At 38.7% G+C, this 19,858-nt stretch overlaps 1 protein-coding gene across 1 annotated transcript; it reads right to left on the reverse strand.

The window, feature by feature from the left end:
• Nucleotides 1-498: 498 nt before the first annotated feature.
• LOC109038810 (uncharacterized) lies at nt 499-13,655 on the reverse strand. Its single transcript, XM_072301743.1, has 4 exons — nt 13,241-13,655; nt 11,847-11,965; nt 8,496-8,777; nt 499-2,911 (listed from the first exon to the last, which is right to left on the reverse strand). Exons 2-4 carry the CDS (start codon nt 11,938-11,940, stop codon nt 1,872-1,874), a joined length of 1,416 nt encoding a protein of 471 aa, XP_072157844.1. The 5' UTR covers nt 11,941-11,965; nt 13,241-13,655; the 3' UTR covers nt 499-1,871.
• Between the last annotated feature and the right edge of the window lie 6,203 nt (nt 13,656-19,858).

Raw genomic sequence — 19,858 nt, forward strand, 5'->3', positions numbered from 1 at the left:
CTCAAAATAAGTTCTAATACCTCATATTTAAAGGCTCAGTGCGTGACCACATAGAGTGATATTTTTGAGATATTGAAGGGAAAATGATAACATGGAGGGTTTAAAAAATTTTCCTCCACTTTTTCGTTACCTTGGAGGAATACCCCGCCAACATTCTGATTACACTGTCGTTATTTACTTCGGAATAAAATGTCTATTGCTGAAAGAATTTAGAGTTTAATGTCTATCATTTTAGTATAGAACAATGTCTAGCTATAACGATATATCTAGGCTTTATCCTATATTTTAAGTTGGTATTATGCATGCGACTACTTAAAACACAATTTTTTCACGACGCCATTTTGCCTTTCACTCCATTTTCCCACCAACATCCTCTTATAAGAGATAAGTATCCATAGAGGGGGATAATCCGGTAGACGAAAAGGCACAAGGAACAGGATGTACGCAAGCATATTGGAAAATTTTCGCAAGAAAATGAAACACAAATATTAAACGAGATAAGAAGGTCAATTTTGTTTTTAATAAATTAATATAAATCTAAAAACATAATTTCTTAAAGAGACAAATATAAGTTGTACAAATATACAAGAATTTAGGAACTACTATTTATTTACATTTTTAATCAAATCGGTAATCGTTCAAATCTTTCCGTGTACCTTTTGCATTTTTTCATTGTTTGCAAAACGAATAATCAGGCAGATTTAAAAAAAAAAATCAGTCGGAAGAAATGACGTATGCAAAAATGTAGAATTTTTGTTTATAATAAGTTTTCATTGAACTAAATACTAATCTCTGAGATGAGATTATAAGATATCTCAATCATCTTGGTTTTCACGTAGTTTTGGAAGGTGTGAGATATTCTAAAGAAGTTGCATTTTTCGGTTCAGTCGTTTTTTTGGGACGGGAGATCCTTACACATACTAATTAAACATTTTAATATTAAGCTTAGTCTAGAAGTTTAGTCTAACTTTTTAAACCTTTGTATTTTCGATAACACTTGCAAAGCGTTCTCAGTTGACTAAAGTGCCAACAATCCACATTTGTAATGACTCAAGGATAGGGATTCGCTAAAAAATGTCCCAAACTGTTAAAAATGCCAATTTTTTTCCGCAAGTGTCAAAAGTGCTCAGAATTTCATGCAAAGCAAATGAGTGCACCCTTTTTCCTTATTTTAATAGACGTGGCTAGGGGGATCTAATGGCTACCTCATAAAAATGTAAAGGTCTGGGTAAGTAGCTGCGCAATATTATAATAGACTCCCTTGACGAGGAAATAACTTATGGCCCCCATAATATTTTTCCAGCCACACTCATGCTCGTTTCGATTTATTTAAATCGAACAATGTGTTACTCCGATTGCAACATTGGGAATTTCCCTTCTAGTTTTACATGTTTACAAAGAAACCAACTCACAGTCGTCCTTGAAATTTGTTGTGAATTTCCTCACAAATTTTAGAACACTCACCAAAATGCCATGGAGGCGGTCTTATGGTTAATTTGTTTTTGGATATTCTCAAATCTCGCAACCGGGATACGATTTTATTACTTACACTGAGAAAAAAAATTCTGCCATAATAACCGAAAACACGGGTGTGGCATATCGTTCGCACTGTTCGATTCATGAGATCGTATACTCACGGTTATAGGAGCCATGAATTCAGTTCATGCAACCGTACTCTTAAACTGGACCAAAACCATAAAAAAACTCGGTTGCGTGAGCCGAGAATACGGTTACGTGACCCTAACAGTACAGCTGACTTGCAACATTGTATACTTTTGGTTTGTATAACCTAACTTTTTTTCTCAGTGGAGGCATTGATTTCCATACGCAACAAGTAGCAGTTGATTCTGTGAGCAGAGTACACCGCATGCTTACCGGTGTGATGACTTCTTGAATGGGATTTTCTGTATGTAAGTGGGTCTCTCAGTGGAGGCCATGGGTGGAGGACTATGAGACTCTATGTACTGCGGGCTGTACGGCACCGTTTGGAAATCATCAGATGACGCTTCATTTGACGCTTCGTCGGTGTTGCCCATAAACACTTCCTCCAGCTCACTCAAATCAGGATTTTCCGTTGTTTTCTCTTTCCTCTGCTCCTGGAGCGTTTTCACCGCCTCGGAAAGTGACGCCATGAATTCTTTGTCCTTGCTAGTTGCTACCGTCCCATTGGGGTCCGTCCTGTTCTCACGATCGAACATCTCAAACCCAGGGAAGGCGTCGCTCGAGAAATTCATACCTGAGACATCCGGAGAAGAGAACCCGGTTGCCGAAACCCCGGTTCCAGAAAAACCGGTTCCGGACATCCCGGAACCGAAGGTGAAATTGACGGAGTCCGGATTCGTCTCGAAGCTATCCACTTTGGCGGACTCCTCGACGCTCTGGTCCTTGGGGATTTTCGGCTGTTGCATCAAACCTACTATCGACGGCGGGCTGGAACTGGTTTCCGCGGAGGGAAGAACGAACCCGGAAGGTTTCGCCGCGAGCAGGAAGTTGGTGGGCGATACGCCCGCACCGCTGGGCAGAGCCGTCGGGAGGAAGGGTTTCGCCACCTGAATCGGTTTCGTGTCGTTGTGGATGAAGCGGTTGAAGGCGAGGTCCATGTCGATGCTCTCCTCGCGCGGCGGTGGGGTCGAACCGGTGCCGGTAGCTCGTGTGGCCGCGAGCGGTTTGAGGGTGGTCACCAGGATTTCCGGTTCGTCCGGGTTGAACGACTGGAAGCCGTTGTCCCCGAAGCGGGCGCACTCGAACTTCAGGATGAAAGTGTGGCTGGAGTGACGGGTCTCGAAGTTGAGGCAAAACTGGATGTTTCGCCCCGGGCCGGGGAAGGTTAGGTTCGATACCTTTGCGCACATCTCCAGGGGAGTCGAGGATGGTGAATGGTTGGAGAGGCAGAAGGGGGCTGGATTCTCGTCTGTCGGAAGAAGAACACAAATCATCTTTTAGTTTTAGTGGGTTCTGAAAATTTTATCCTTGCAAATCCACTTGGGACTCTGGTTCAAGTTCAACCTGAGTGACATGTGCCGCGTTCAACAGAAAGGAACCAAGCCACATCAGCTGTCGCCAAATTTAACTGGGCAATGTAATTTTTTACGAAAGAACGTTTGTGCGGATTCCTTTGAAAATTTTAAGGAATTTGCTTCGCGCTGTGGAGAAAATTCACCATGAAAATTGCACAAAAATCCGCACAGCCGTTTTCATGTATAAAATTAAATTGCCCAATTAAATTTGGCGATAGCTGATATGGCTTGGTTCCTTTCTGTTAAACGTGGTGCACATTATCTGTTTTCCTGTACCATTTTTCGAAATATTAAGAGGGGTTAACTTGGGGGGAGTCATTGCTTCATTTTTGTCAGTTTCATGTGAATATGATTTTTTGCAAAAGACAACTGTATCGACTTAAGTGCATTATCCATTTCTGGATCACATTTTTGTTTTTCTTAGAGCGTGCATGTCATCGTCCACGAGAGAAGTGACCTTGGTCCGCAAGTATACCTACCTATTCATAACATCGTCATACCTTCCGGCCAAAGTATCACAAGCGCCATGCGACGTTAAAAACTTTCCGCCGCCATTTTATTTTTATGTAGAGAAATTATTCAACGAAGCTGCAGTCCGAAAATTTCACTGAATTTTCTCTGTGCTGCCGATAAAATTCGGTGAAATTTTAAACAGATTGAAACAACAATTTCTCTGGACAAAAATTGGTACACGGACTTTATGTCCACTTTTTTACGTCCACAGACTTTTCGTCCACAATTTTTACGTCCACAGTTCTAAAGCCCACACTATTGTTAAGTCCATTACTTAAACGTCCACTAAGTTAAGTCCACAAATGTAAAGTTCACTAAAATCAAATTTAAGCGTCATATTTTAGTCCGTGTGTAAAATCATATTGTCAATATCGAAATGAGAAAATTAAGAGAGAATGAGGTGTTGTGATCGTAACTCATATTTTAAATGAAATGTTAATTTCTTCTTTTGATTCATTTTTTCAAATTGTCTTTGGTAAATACTTGGTTTCATTTCTATCCTTGAAATTTCCGATATAAAATATGCCTTAAATGTACATTCTTTTTTTTTATTGAAATTGATTACTTCATTTTAAAAACATTTACATTTTTAAAACGAGGTAAATATTTGTAAAACCTTTTCCAAGCAATGGCATCGATATGAATCTCAATGAGCCGTAGTTGTGATGAAAGAAACTATACAAAAATTAATAAAAGAGGAAAAAAACTGAGAAGCACGCAATTTTTTGTTCTTAACTTATTTGTACATCGACCTCCTTGAGTCAAATACGTCCAATTTTGAGCGTTTGGTTGCGCTTACACCACGCTGCAGCACAGTAAAAGCCCAAAACATAAAATAATAAATTTGAATGCTTTGGAAATCATTAAATTTGATACGGAACCACTATTATATTTACAAAAAAACACATTATATTTTCCAGGAGTACATATTTCTTTTTCATCAGTTTAAAAGGGAGTAATCAATGCAGAGAGTGAAAACATTTCAAAATCATGAGTTGAAAAACACTAACTCCACGAGTTTAAATATTAGAGCCTAACACAGAGCGGAGCGGCGTGTTAGCAGCGCAGAACGCGCACCGGCGCCTACAAACCTAACGGGATACTTCACGCATTGCGCAACGCGTGAAGTATCCCGTTAGGTTTGTAGGCGCCTATGCGCGTGTCACGCTGGTTTCCTACCGCGCCGCAACGCTATAAGCAACTATTTCGCGTCAGAGGCGTTGCACAGTATCCTACAAGATTGAAGGCGCACGAAATAACTAGTTAAAGAGGACTTTCAATTTTGACTGCATAGGTTACTGAAAAATGTTTAATTTGGCATTGGAGCGTTACCTAGGCTCCCGCTTTGGTTTTCATCTTATCATATCCGTACAGTGTACACATGAACATATGTTTTTATCTGCTCTTAGAGTCTGTTCTCTTTCATGACTTGATTCATGAATGAAATGTTTTTAAGAATGAAGGTAGTAGTAGTAGTATGCATTTATTTTTGAGGTGGTTCCTGTCATTTAAATGAGAAGAAAAAAATGTGGACATAACATGTCCACAATTTGGACAATTTTGGACATATTCATGGTTGGACATTAAATCATGTGGACTTAATAAAGACTGGACTTAACGTTTATTGGAAATAAATAGCGGTGAACATTTATTTAATGGACGAAAGGTAGGTGGACATAAAGTCCTGGAAGCCAAAAATTAAATGGTGGCGGAAATTTTGAAACGTCGAATAACTTGTGATAATTTTGGCCGGAAGGGATCGACATGACTATGTGCTATATGTACGAGAAACAGCTAAGTCCTTTTTAAAATTAAAATCACGCAAAAATAAAAGTGAATTTAGCATCCGCTCTTCCATGGATGTATGGTATGGATCCAGCAAGTTGGCAATACTTTATTCTCTCCATTTAGCTCGCATTGAATAAATAACCGATTCTTACCGAAGTACCTGACCCATTCATCATTTTATTAGAAAGTATGTCGGGGATCAATATTCAATAGAGACACTGACGATGGAAATCAAATCAAACGAATCAAGGTAAGACATGTTGCCGTCGATGTAATTGAAGGCGTTTGTTTTCAGCATATGCAACACAAATGCGGCGAGTGTGCTATGCTACTGGTACTTAACGACCTTACCAGCATAAGTGCACGAAAGTACATCTAAATTTCTTGCTCTATCGCATGGCGGACACAAATTTTGAATATTCGTTTTAATAAAATTGCCACTTTTTTCCTGCTCTCTCTTCGTATTACAAATTATCCAGTCACGTCTTCAGGTGTGAATATTCATCACGTCCTTTTTTACGTGCACCAAAGCTCGCAGTGATAATAACTTTTTAGATAATAAAATATCAGAAATGAATTATTTGCCTAAAATAATTTTTCTAAGAACACGCGTGAATAATCACTCTAAAGTCAAGAATAAATCTCAAGTAATACGGTTTGGTCAAAAATTTGTCATTAGTGGAGGAGATCAAAAGTGTAACACGGAAGGGGATTCTGTCTTAGTGGCGGAAAAAAACATTTTAAAATCGCAATCATATTTTTCAGTCAGAAACGGTTCCTCATAAAAAATATATATTTATTCTCAAAATCTGAGAAAAGAAAACCTTCTTTTTTCTTATCTTTATAGGTCAATTCCTAAGTCAGATTCCAAATATCTTTCCTTCTAACCTGAAAGCTACATCTAATGACTGGTTCACTCACAAAAAGTTTGGACGGCTCTCTTTATTAGCTTTGACGTAAGGAGACATTCTTTCACCGTTACATCTCCTTCCTTCCTTCTCGGTTAGCATAAGTCTCAAGCTGATGAATTTCGCTAATAAGGAGCGCAAACATCGACTCAAAAACATTTGACGATCTGACAATGATTTTCATACGAGACATTCTTCCAAGGTTACACTTTCTCTTCTCGATCTTTCTAACAGACGATGGTTCTGGATGTCAAATGGCCCACGTAATGGCTCGTAAGTTCAAGTTCTGGGACTTATTTCATAACTGTCACCACCGTTGAATGCATTCAAGTTTCCAAGCGCTTGCATTAATCCAGAGAGGCATTCTGCCAGAACCAAGCGGCGCTCATTTATAACTTTTTAGTAAAAGTTGTGATGCGATGGGGTTTCCCCCTTCATTTTTCACAATTTTTCAACGAATTTGAACAGACTTAACCAAAATCAGCATATATACCTCTGATGATGCCTAATTTTCTCTCGTAAGCTTTTTTCATTCAACAGAAAACTGAACAACATTTTGACTTGAAATTTTGTGGGTCGGTACATCCTCTCTAATTTATAGAGTAAATTTATAGAGAGGTTCAAGTCAAGTCTCAGCCTTAAGTCTCAAACGTCTAATTATTGTTACGAATGAGCAAACGTAGTGCTTTTTAACGTTCAAACAAGAAAAAAAAATGCTTGAAAAAAATGATTAAAATAGTTACAAGAAATGGGACCTTTTAACAAAAAATTTACAATTCAAATATTTTATTATTACCAGTAGTTTGCCCAAGGAAGAGTTTCACGAGCACTTTGCTGCGAAAAATGTTTCAAATCAATTCGGAAGGTTCTTGGAATTCTTTTGGTCTGTGTCCGAAGAAGAATAATCACTATTACAGGGAGAATCGTTTCTTGTCGCAAAAGAGTAGAATAGTAAATGAGCCCATTGTAAAATTTCATTACCCCAACAATGATTTTTCTCGTCATCAAAATCATGTTTTGTAGCTACAAAGAAAATACTTCTTGATTTCCCCCCACATATTTTACACAAAATGATTTTCATGACAAGAGAAATTACTGTGGAGGTAGCTTATGGGTTTACTCTTCTCTTTTATTTCAGATGCAATTTTCCTGGTGATGGTGATTTATTTTTCTCCACGCGTTTGGAGCTCTAAAATTGTCGGTTTAAAATGCAATCTCGCAACCTCCATACGGTACAAAACTGCACAAAACTGCTCACAACCGGGCGCATTTAAATCAATTGGAACTACTATATCCATTGTATTATGAGCCCTGTCATGCACGTTATCTTGGAAATGGATCTCAGGGTTAATGTCAGAATAGATATAGTTCCATTTTACTGAAATACGTCCAACTTATCTATCGGATACTGGAAGGTGTTTTCAGTTGAAAAAAGGAAATTTTAATAAAGTCATCTAACTTGATAAAAACTGGATAAAGTTCGACAGAAACAGGCTCGCAATATTCTTCCTCCATAAGACTCAATATTAGGGACAAAATTTGGCAACCGGTTTCATGTTCAAAATATTTTTTCTAGACTGAATTTTTAGCAAGAGACAATTGAACCGAGTTTATCAGAAAGGAACCAACCCAGATTTCCGAAAAAATTGAGTTAAGAATGTTTTCGAGTTCCACTAGCCGTTAGTTTGTGAAAAGAGGGGATAAAGTTTATTTTCTACTTTGAGCCTTATGTAACAAGGTGGAGAAATGGTGCTGGGTCCACACCATTTGCAGGATGGGTGCCTTATGCAGGAATTGCCGTATGAAGGAATAAAACTTCAAACCTCTTTTTCTCAGTTTCAACTTAATGTGGGTTGGTTCCTTTCTAATAAACTCGGTCCAATTCACGATTCGTCGAATCCACAACTACTCATAACTTTTTTTTTTTTTTTTTTTTTTTTTAAATGAGACTTTGCACGGCTCTGTTAAACTCGGTCTATTCCTTGTTCCCAACGAAAGAACGTAACTTCATTTCAAGTCCTTCCCAAATCAAATTTTTACCGGGAGAATCTTGAGCAAATCTAAATGAAAATTTCTGTGATTTTTCATCTAATCTCGTGCAAAAATCAGGAAAATTTGGGATAAAAACTGCACAGGTACATTTTTGTAAAAAATCGAATTGTTCGGGTCAATTTTGCAACCTTGGGATAAAGTCACGTTCCCTCGTCCGGGGGACGACGTGTCCTCTCGTGCAAATTCACCATTCAGTATGCTCATATGATAAACTGACCTGTGACATCGTCCTCGACAACGGTGGAGTCGTTCATGAGGAGTTTGACCCTGATTTTTTCCTGCTTGAGATTGTAGCCGAACTGGAAGCAGCCTCTCTCCCTGAATTTGATGGCGTCGTAGAAGAGATTTGTGCAGCAGTTGCAATCCCACGCGTCGCATGCGCAAGGCGGTCGCCCGTACGAAATGATGAGCCCGTTATTCGATAAATTCTCCTCCTGGTGCAATAACGGAATCGGTACGCCGTTCTTGGTGTTGTAGTAGATCGGGTGATGCCGCCAGTCTAGAATCCAATAAATTCAGTCATAAACTAATTGTGGACATTGCTTAGACTCGCACTTCCAGTGCACCTCAAATTATTGTTTGCTCGCGTATGGCCATGAAGACGCTGAGTTGCAATTTTATTGATTCGTCTCATTGCCATCGCTCTTTCTTATCAATCAGAGGGGCAAATTAAATAGTGCAGTAGAGTCTCGACATATGGTTTCCACAGTCAGGGAACACCAGGAAAACTGGGGAAAGTCTTGGCATCGGTATAACCTGACCCTGGTAGCACAGCTCGGATCGGTAAGGTTTTAGAAACATTCCACTTGTGTCGAAACTGATTCATCTCGATGAAACATATTAGAAACATTTCAGAAATGTTTCAAGGACGCAAATACTTTGAACATTTCATTGAAACATATCCAAAACATTTTGAAAATGTTTTCAAATTGGATACATTTAACACAACAGAAATGTTTTGAAAACCAATCCAAAACATTTTACAAAAGAAAAATTTGGAGGGGAAATGAAATGTTTTAAAAACATTTTGAAGACAAAGTTGCGAGTCATGTAAAATATTTCATCAGAGACAACATGTTTTGAACACAGTTTAAAAATATTTTCATTTCATCTTACAGAAACGTGAAAACAATGTTTTTAAAATGTGTTCAAAATGTTTTCAAATTGTTCTACTATCACTTTTTAAAAACGTTTTCAACACATCTCCAACATGTTCTCAGATACTTCTAATTTCGAAGTGTTTGGTGAAATGTTTTGGAAATATTCTGAAAATGTTTCAAATTAATCTACAGATTGTTTCAAGCAACTTTTCAAAGTACTGTCAGATACTTTTCCTGCACGGCTCAACGACACCTTCCTGGAACCTATCTGACACATTTTAGATATGTTTTCAATTATTAATAAATATTACTGATTGGTGCGGTATATCTCCAACTCATTTTCAAAACGTTTTAATTCTCTTTCCGATCAGCATCCTCAATTCATTTCAAAACGTTTTGAATATAAATCGAACCAGTGTCGCTGAAGTTTTAGAAAAATGTTTTCAACACATCTCCAACACGTTCTCAGAAACTTCCAATTTCGAAGTGTTCGGTGAAATGTTTTCGAAATATTTTGAAAATGTTTCGAATGCAATCTACAGCTTGTTTCAAGCAACTTCTCAAAGTGCTGTCAGATACTTTTCCTGCACGACTCAACAACACCTCCCAGCAACCTATCTGACACATTTTGGATTTGTTTTCAATTAAAAATAAATATAATGTCTTTGAAACCTTTTTGAATATTTTGTTCGAATTTATACGTCACTTAAAAATGTTTTTGACACGTTTTAGAAATGTTTCATTGAATAACATAGAAACATTTCTAGGACCTTTCTAAAACTTTTCCTACCTAGTTCAAACTGAATCCACCAGAGGGCGTTGAAGTTTAATTTTTCAATTTTACCAAATTTCAGCTTAATTTTTCGTCTCAAGCTATACTTTTTGGACATTTAATTATGTGGAGGTTATTAACACGGTTAATTCCTTGTATGAATCGAGTTCATCTCCATAAAAGCTCATAAGTTATGGATTATCTAGAATATTGAAACCGTACATCGTGCTTTGCGTATACTTTTCTAAAGTGAAGGTGTTCTAATCCCTCTGATAGGTTGATAATGATGAAGTGTAACGAGTCAGCCCTCATGCATGGTTGGTATCAAGGGATGCCTGCTGTGATGGTTCTAATTCCACAACGACATTAGTTAGAACAAATGTCTGAAAATTTTTGATACTTATAGCCTCGGTGCCGATACCTCTCTGAGATGTGGCGAAAAGGTATGAGAAACATCTATCGGACGTATCTGTGAAACGAAATTTAGGGGTGACATAGAGTTGTTTTAGAAACCTTCTCAAAACCGTCGGGACACATGATATGTTTTCAAGATGTTTCAACAAACCACTGAAAGGTTTTGAAAACATTTTTGAAACGTTTCGACGATACAAAGGAATGTCATGCCTCTCACCGAAATGTTTCAAGAATGTGTCAGATATATCTCTGCGACGAATTTGTGGTGCCGATAGGTACCTCACTGAGATGTGTTGTAAAGGTATGAGAAACATCTATCGGACGTATCTGTGAAACAAAATTTAGGGGTGACATAGAGTTGTTTTAGAAACCTTTTCAAAACCGTCTGGACACATGATATGTTTTCAAGATGTTTCATTGAAATGTTTTAAAGAAATTTTTTCGGATCAATGACACATTTTAAAAACATCTTCAATCTGACCTGTGCTACCAGGGGAGATATGCATTTTTCGCCATTAGCTATCGATATCGTTTACATTGTGATTAATGGAGGATTAGGGAGGCCATAGTGACATAAAATCTTAAAATGCATAATTTGCACGTACCTTTAATGAAATTCATTTGTTCGACGTTGAAAATAGAATTATGAATGGAGTTATAGTGACTAGTCAAAACAAAAAAATTTAAAATATAAAAGAAAAAATTGTGCGCGTTTTTAATTTAAAGGTAGATCTGCACTTACCTTACAGTACGTCGAAATCATAAAAAAATTTACTTCGTATTTTGTATTTTCTTGTAGAGGTAAATCATTGTAATCCTCGCAAGAATCTATTTCCTAAGCTTTATTGATGAGTTTCTCTCAAATTACCCTCCTTATGATGGTCTGTTAATGGCTTTTAAAACTACTGACAACTGTCCTTAAACTGTGAAATGGACTTATTTAAGGACGACTGTGCGATTATGGATACGGCCCTGGGTGCTCTTGAAATACTCAAAAAGATTCTCTTTGTTTGTCTACATTTTTATATTTTACTTACAAATTTGTTTTACTTGAAAGAATGTTCCATGGCCTAAAGTTCTCTGGTTTTTTTCTGAATTTTCCGTTTCATTGGCTGATTTTGAGTACAAAAATCAAAATCGAAACTGGTCATGAAAGTACATTCATAAGTGACCATTACAGCGGCTCAGCTCTTGCTTGTACAAAATTGTGCATCACCGAAATGGCTGTAGACAGATCAGTGTGCCCTTAAAGAGTTTGCTGGGGATAAAAATTTATTCCTACCTTCCTGCTCAGCTGAGATAATGTAGAATACCTGAAGACTGCTAACCACAAATACGAATTCAACGATGCGTTTGAAAAGTTTGTGATGCTGCATTTTAGACCCACTCAACGATCCGAACCTAGGGAACAAAACATTGTAAGAAATCAATCCAATAACTAAGAATGTAAAATCTGATAAGTTTTTTTTTTTTTAAAATCATCCGCCTATACCTACTGTTTAATTCACATATAATTTCATGATAATAAAATTTTACTTAAAAGTTGTTGTTTGATTGACTAATCACTTAACTTTGTTGATTTTATCATCTTCACATTTTTTACACTAAATGCGATAGTTATCATCGATAGACTGGCACCGGCCTCTCTGCACTCAGGAATGAGTAGAGAAGAGAGAACTTTCCTCTTGGTGATTCACATTAGTTAAAGTATTATGTATGTGTTTAAGATATGTGCACATAATGAAGTCATAGCTTCCTAAAAAGTGACCGCCGTGATATTTTGAGAATGAGGAATCCCATTTTTCTACGGATATCTTTCAAAATACCCATTTTCGTAAATGTTTGGAGGTACACATGGTTGACGATTTTTTCCGAAAACATCACTATAGCAAACAACATTTTGCCCTCTTTAAAATACCAGTTTTTCAAAAATAAACATATTCACTTGGTTGTTTTTAAATAGTCAAACAAAAAATTAAACTTAAAAAAATGGAAGTATACGTGTATTTACACCATTAAGTGTGCATTATAAAAAGGATTAAATATCATTGATATTTCAATAGAGGAACATGATTAAAAGTAACTGCAAACGGCCTTTTAGTGTGTTTATTTGTAAAAAGATAAAGAAATAAGGTATATGAGTACTTATAACTACGATTATAAAACAGCGTGCATCAAGATCAGCACATGGCCTGCTTTTGAAAGTCACAACGGCGATGTATTTCAAGTTTTAACATATAGAGATTAAGAATGGTTTTGTCACATATTTATCTATGAACTTTTTTTTCGTCTTTTCATTCTTCCTTCTTGGAGGAGGGGGGGGGGGTCGAAAAATATTGATCGCGACGAGAAATTTTAGGTTATAATAGATATGCTTCTAATTTCGAAGTAGGCCGTTCAAATTTAAAATTTTCAATTTCACTCGAAAAATTTAATATGCGCGGGAAATCCACGTGATGGAACGCTGAAATATAAAATAATTGATGCAACTTAGGAAAATTCAATACTTCTCAGCGCTCGTGTGACATGCATTTCGAGGCGTCGATGGTGGCCTTTCTAGGTTTCGAGGTGGCAGTCGATGGCAGAATGGCACGTGCTCGAGAAAGACCGCGAGCGCAGAAACACGTCGGGACAAGATAAAAGGATGCAAATTAATAAGCGTAATTTTTTTCTTACCTGATGCGATGAAGATGAAATGCCGGGTAGTTTTGAGCTGTTGGCAGCCTCGAATCGAGAGACAGCTCCGGAGGCTTACCAGATATGGCTCTCGGGCTATGTTGCCGATAGTATGAAAGCCCCCGGAGCAGTGTTGGGGAAAACCGGGATTTTCGAGGAGAATCGACAACACTGTCGATGGGTCATTAACATTTTCACTTGGAGCTTGGAGCGGCCGGGCCCTCGCAGCGGACTTGGACTTGCTCCATCGGCTTCAAAAAACCAGTTCTGTTTTTCTTTCTACGCACACATGCGCACACGCTTACTCCTTTATTTACCTATGTTTTTAAGCTTGGCATACATACGAAAAAGCTCCGCTGATTGCTGCCTGAGGGTGTATGATGAGCGGTGTCCACTGTTTTGCCGACGGAAATGAGATTTTCGCCGGCAGACGCGAGCTTTTGCCCGAATTTCTGCCGCGTTGCCGCTGTTCCCTGAAAGAAACGAGGTAAGGCACATATTTAGGGTATACGAATCATTTGGAAAATAACCGCCCCAACGCCCGGAAAATACAGGGCGTCCACAATGCCCGAAATTATAGCTTTCGCACCCGGAGCTTCTGTTTTAATAAACAGATTTTTATGTAAGAGTGAGGTGCACGAGCGCATAAAGCAGATATGGTGCAAGCAGTCTAGGTATAATCCACACAAATTAAGTTTATGCACTTTTAGGCTGCGACAGAAGATCCGCCATATTGATTCTTGCATTTTCTTTACATATGAAAGTGACGTCAGACGATCTGCTGTCGTAGTCTAGAAGTGCGTTAACTTATTTGCCGTGGACTCCAGGTCACAGACAACATTGCAACAGGGAGTCTCCTCCCTCGGACTCAATAGACTGATTTGGTGACTACGTCATTCGAGCTCTTGGTTCAAACCAAAACAAACTAACATAACCTCATGTGCCAATTCTTCATGAGTTAATTGTGTTGATTTATTAAAATTGACCGGTCATAAATCAATCAAGCATAACTCATTAAATACGAGAACTTTCGATTGTGAGAAACACTTGGACGCATGGTGGACTATAGACTATGGACTTGGACTATGGTGCAAGGGGCGCGAATCAGAAACAAGGTTCTGTGTTTGTTTACATATTATATCAAATGATGTAGCCACTAAATTAGTCTATCGGTAAAGATTGTCACCCCTCTGTGACCTTGCCCCTGCAAATAAGTAATTTTCCGCGATTTTTGAATTCGTATTGTGTAGAGCTCCCCTCTCGCCAGTTCGTAATATTTCCACACAGGAACTGTATGCGACTTGTTGGATGTCACTTGAAAATACGGGCCCATGACTTCTGGTTGTACCATAGCCTTGAATATTAGACGTGCCGCGATTACAGCGAGGATAATTTTTGGCGTTGTCTCCTTCCTCGAGAGTTTACTTTGATGTGTGTTTGTCGATGGACGGACATTCGCCTGCATCTTCCAACCCAGGCATGAAGGAGAGAAGGATTTGGAAGACGACTACTAAGTCGATTATAATTTAATTCAGTAAATGCGCGCACCCTTGTTATTGTCGATAGCTCTCCGTAGGTCCGTAGGTCTTAAGACTTGATCTTTATGGGAACAATCGAGCAACAGCGCAGCCAACTACGTGCAGAAATTTGAGCGGACAGACCCACCAGCGTTGTCTCTTTTGGTCATGATTTCAGTAAAAGGAAGTTATTTTAGCTATCAGTTAGGTCTATAAAAAATGAATAAGGTGAACTTAACGTCAAATAAAGATGAAATAGGATTGAAGTTGCCCTCCAAAGGCTGTATGTTGCCTCAGGGCCGGATTTACCTACGTGCCGCCCATGGGCCGCCTGTATTTTTCCGCCCCCTTCTCATCTGTTTCGAAACATCAATAGATCATATTCGACAGTGGTTCGATGTATCGTTTGGTTCAAAACAATAGAACATAACCTCAAACAAAAATGTTAGGATTTAATTTGGAAAAGCTGAAAATGAGAAAATTCCTAACAATTGAGGACACCGCACCAAGAACAGCCTATAGGCGCATAGGTCGTTATTACACCCATCTGCTTTTCGGATTCAACGTACCCTGGACTATGCTGTGGTAGCGATAGAATATAGATAGGTAACGGCTCGAGGTCGAAAAACCTTTTTTTTTCCGAGTTAAGTCAGGCCTCTGGATCGATGGGTGCAAGAACGACCTATCAACGGGCTTATAAGGTGCTAGTTACCCCTTGCTTTACTCACAATCGATATTCTTTCATTTTGCGTTAATCATGCGTGATTAAAATGATTTATACTTCATATCACCACCAAAACGACTGTTGGGCGTAATAATGGCCCATAAACCGCTTTTTTAAATGAAATATAGGAGAGAATGAACCTAAAATGCATCGCAAAATCTGTCCGGCATCCTTCAATAGAAGGGTAAGGTCAGCCAAAAACACCAAAACAGGGTACCTGCATAGAAAAGTCTGCGCAGTACATTAAAAACAAAATTTTAAATGAGTTTTTCTCAAAACGCGGTTTCCATACACGCTATGGGCTTTTCGATTTCCTTTGACACTTTTACAGTGGTGAATGCATAGCTGAAGTGCGCTCCAGCTAGAATTGCATTTAGCAAATGGTTGGTTATTATACGAGGATTAAAAATAAACAAGTGCTACGGAACAAAACAAAAGAATATGAACTTTATGTATATAATGGACCGTAAGATCATTTAAATTTCTGACCGAACTGTTTTCTAAAGCTTCCGTCAAATGAAACACAAGTGTATTAAGTTGCATTAGCTCGTAAAATCCGTCATTCTATTGATTTTTTGCTCCAATTTCTTGCAAAACTACAAACCTGAAATCGAAACTTGGCTGTTTCGAAAACGCCTTCAAATGCGGCGTGATACCTCACGCATTCCGGAGAGTTCAAATAGTTGTATCATTGCGCCTTAGAAATGCGACGGCAGATTACAATTGAAATAGCCTTCATATACGCTAGTCTTGTCGATTTCCTTTGTCATTTTAGTAGTCGTGAATGCATAGCTGAAGTGCGCTCCAGATAGAATTGTATTTAGCAAATGGGTGGATTTTATACGAAGATTAAAAATAAACAAGTGGTACGGAACAAAACAAAAGAATATGAACTATTCAAAACGATAATCCGGGTATCGGAACTTGGCTGTTTTGAAAACGCCTTCAAATGCGGCGTGATACCGGACGCATTCCGGAGAGTTCAAATAGTTGTATCATTGCGCCTTAGAAATGCGACGGCAGATTACAATTGAAATAGCCTTCATACACGCTAGTCTTGTTGATTTCCTTTGACATTTTTGTAGTGGTGAATGCATAGATGAGATGCGCTCCAGGTAGAATTGTATTTAGCAAATGAGTGGATTTTATACGAAGATTGAAAATAAACAAGTGGTACGGAACAAAACAAAAGAATATGAACTATTCAAAATGATAATCCGGGTATCGGAACTTGGCTGTTCTGAAAACGCCTTCAAATGCGGCGTGATACCTCACGCATTTCGGAGATTTCAAATAGTTGTATCATTGCGCGGTAACAATGTGACGAAAGATTACAATTGAGGACACCGCACCAAGAACAGCCTATAGGCGTATAGGTCGTTATTACGCCCATCTGGTTTTTGGATTCTACTTACCCTGGACTATGCTGTGGTAGCTATAGAATATAGATAGGTAACGGCTCGAGGTCGAAAAACCTTTTTTTTCCGAGTTAAGTCAGACCTCTGGATCGATGGGTGCAAGAACGACCTATAAATGGTCCTATAAGGTGCTAGTTACCCCTTCCTTTACTCACTATCGATATTCTTTCATTTTGCGTTAATCATGCGTGATTAAAATGATTTATACTTCATATTGCCACCAAAATGACTGTTGGGCTTAATAATGGCCTATAAACTGCTTTTTTAAATGAAATATATGAGAGTATAAACCCAAAATGCATCGCAAAATCTATCCGGCATCCTTCAATAGAAGGGTTAGGTCACCCAAAAACACCAAAACAAGGTACCTGCATAGAAAAGTCTGCGCAGTACATCAAAAACAGAACTTTAAATGCGTTTTTCTCAAAAGGCGGTTTCCAGTTATAGGCTGTTCTTGGTGCGGTGTTTTCAATTTCACTTTTCATTGCCGTTTGGTACTCGAGAGAATAAAAATTCGATCATATAAGACTCGTTACCTCAGATTTCTAAATTGACTTTTGAGGCTTTGATTACATATTGAACCAATCGATATCAATATAATCTCACCTGTGTGATCTGTCGAGTATAATCTATAAAAACCATCATGTGAACGTGCCGGTGGGGGAGGGGTGCAAAAGACGTGTTTACTCGCGTTGGGCAAATTTTTTTGTAAAAGCCCTGTCAACACTAACAAAAGTTCAGTTCCGTAAACTCATCCCTGTTTGGAGAAGGCCTTCCATTTATAAAAAAGAACGAAAAAATTATGAAAGAACAAACATGAATGTGGTTAAAAATGTTAACTTCCACCGCCGCGCCGACCGCACTGTGTTGGCGCAATGCTTGAGGTATTCATGTAGTCTTGTAGGCGCTATGCGTTTCACACCGACCGCTGCTGACCACACTGTTTGGCGCAATGCGTGAAGTATCCATGCAGTCTCGTAGGCGCAATGTGTTTCATGCCGACCGCTACGCCGCTCCGTTCCAGGTCAAATTGCGTGTTTGGTTTTTCTCTTAACTCGACTAATTAAAGGTGTTGTCTCTTGTATCACCGAAAGACAACAAAATTAGAAATTACAATACTTTTACTCTCAGGAAATGAGAGATTTTGTCACCTTTTCTCGTTTGTAATTTATTGTCTGAATCCGAGTGTTTTCTCTCATTTTTTGATACCTACATTCAAAAAGATTGCAAAATTTGCCGCCCCCCCCCCCCCAATTTTGCCACCATAAGCCGCGGCCCAAGTGGCCACCCCCTTATTCCGGCCCTGTGTTGCCTACAATTTTGAACCAAAATTTAACAATAGCCATTTCACGGAAAACGAGATTTGACAGATTTAACTATATTTACAGCTGATTTTGGCGCTAGCCAAGAAACGCGGTTGAATGTGCCATCTTTCTAGAAGGGATAGTCCAAAAATAAGAAACTTTCCCCAGCAGGATGGTTGATTTAACCATAGTTATTGGTTTTCGCCAAAAGTGGCCATGACCATGGTTAAATCTAGCAGCAATTAGTCTAAACTGCCTCGGCCAGTCAGAAAAGCTTTAATAGATCCTTTGGTGGTGACTGGTTATGTTATTTTTAGGAAGGCCAATTTTCCTGCAGAGAGACTCAAATTTAAGGGTAGACTTCATGTCAAATTTTCTGTGCACTTAAAATTTATGGATAATAAGATTATGATTCTAGGTAACTTTAAAATTTAGTTGTTTCTTTGTGTGTGTGGGTTTTTTTTTTTTTTTTTTGCAAAACTCTGCGCTATTGACCGCATTTGCTCATAGGTTAAGTGATTGACCACCCGACGTCGTCCGTTGTTGAGGAAGTTGTCCAGCGGGCTGATTGTTGATATTGGTAAACAGAGCGATAGACAATGAAGACAAAAAAGGATATGGAAGGATCCTATTGGTGAAAACGGGTTGTTGCGATGGATAAAGGAGGTAGGTGACAAACTAACGGAAACTCACAAGGGACCTTTTAATTAGTCCATCATTTTCTTCCTTAGTCTATAAGAACCACCCAATTAACCAACAGGATTGCACCATAGTCCTTATGTCTTCTTTGTCTCTCATTTTGTCTATGAATTTCAACAATCGGCTCGCAGGTGGCTTGTGACTGCCTCTAGGGAGGAGGGAAGTATCTTCTCTCGGTTCTCAATATTCATAAGTTTCAAATGCCGTCCAAACCTTTTCGATTAGAAAACGCACTGGTCCCCTGTTCATCGGAGCTTACGGGGCCCGGCAAGAAATACGCCTGCGGGTATTTGATTAAGATATGATGAAGGAGCTTTCGCGTTCGATTTCATTTTATGACACCGGTCATCTAAGAGCACTGACATGCAGCCAACGAGAGTGTAATTTTTCTGTACTTCGCGGTATGCGACGCATTACTCTCACCCACTCTCTCAACCCGGGATCTCACTCGGGTCCGAAATAAAGCTCACACTACCCCGAGACTCCGCTTGATTGAGAACCTGGCTGAACGAAGCTCTCGCCGTTTGGATACTATGACGCATATCGGTGAAATCAACCGAAATCGCATCGGCTACCAATTTGCAACAAGTAAATGCTGTACAAGTAATTTGCTGACAATGACCTCGCACGAAAATGATAATTACCCTTTTCATGTAATTGAAATAAAATCAGTCGATTTTTAATTATCCAAACTACATCTTGGGGTCTTTCGGACGATTAGTGGCAATTTGACAAAGATCGGAGGCTTCTTTCAATAAAATTTTCTGGTTTGGAGCTTCCGAGCCCGTTTTCTTAAAACTTCATTTTTGCACTTATACTGCTCTCTTCACTATCAAGGCAGACTACTTATGTTAGGTGTTAGTGGATCTTCACTTCCTTTTTTATGTGATCTGCTTTGCTTACAAGTAAATATACATTATCACCACCTATGTTTGGTGTTAGCGGATCTTCACTTT

The sequence above is a fragment of the Bemisia tabaci genome, chromosome 1 (assembly GCF_918797505.1).
Source record: "Bemisia tabaci chromosome 1, PGI_BMITA_v3".
Taxonomy (NCBI): Eukaryota; Metazoa; Arthropoda; class Insecta; order Hemiptera; family Aleyrodidae; genus Bemisia; species Bemisia tabaci.

What these genes read in the sequence shown, in the direction of transcription:
- LOC109038810 (XM_072301743.1), bottom strand. Translation starts at nt 11,940, where the DNA reads ATGCAGCATCACAAACTTTTCAAACGCATCGTTGAATTCGTATTTGTG. An exon ending in TATCTCAGCTGAGCAGGAAG is followed by an intron (nt 8,778 to 11,846) that starts GTAGGAATAAAT and finishes ATTGGATTCTAG; the next exon opens with ACTGGCGGCATCACCCGATC. An exon ending in TGTCGAGGACGATGTCACAG is followed by an intron (nt 2,912 to 8,495) that starts GTCAGTTTATCA and finishes TTCTTCCGACAG; the next exon opens with ACGAGAATCCAGCCCCCTTC.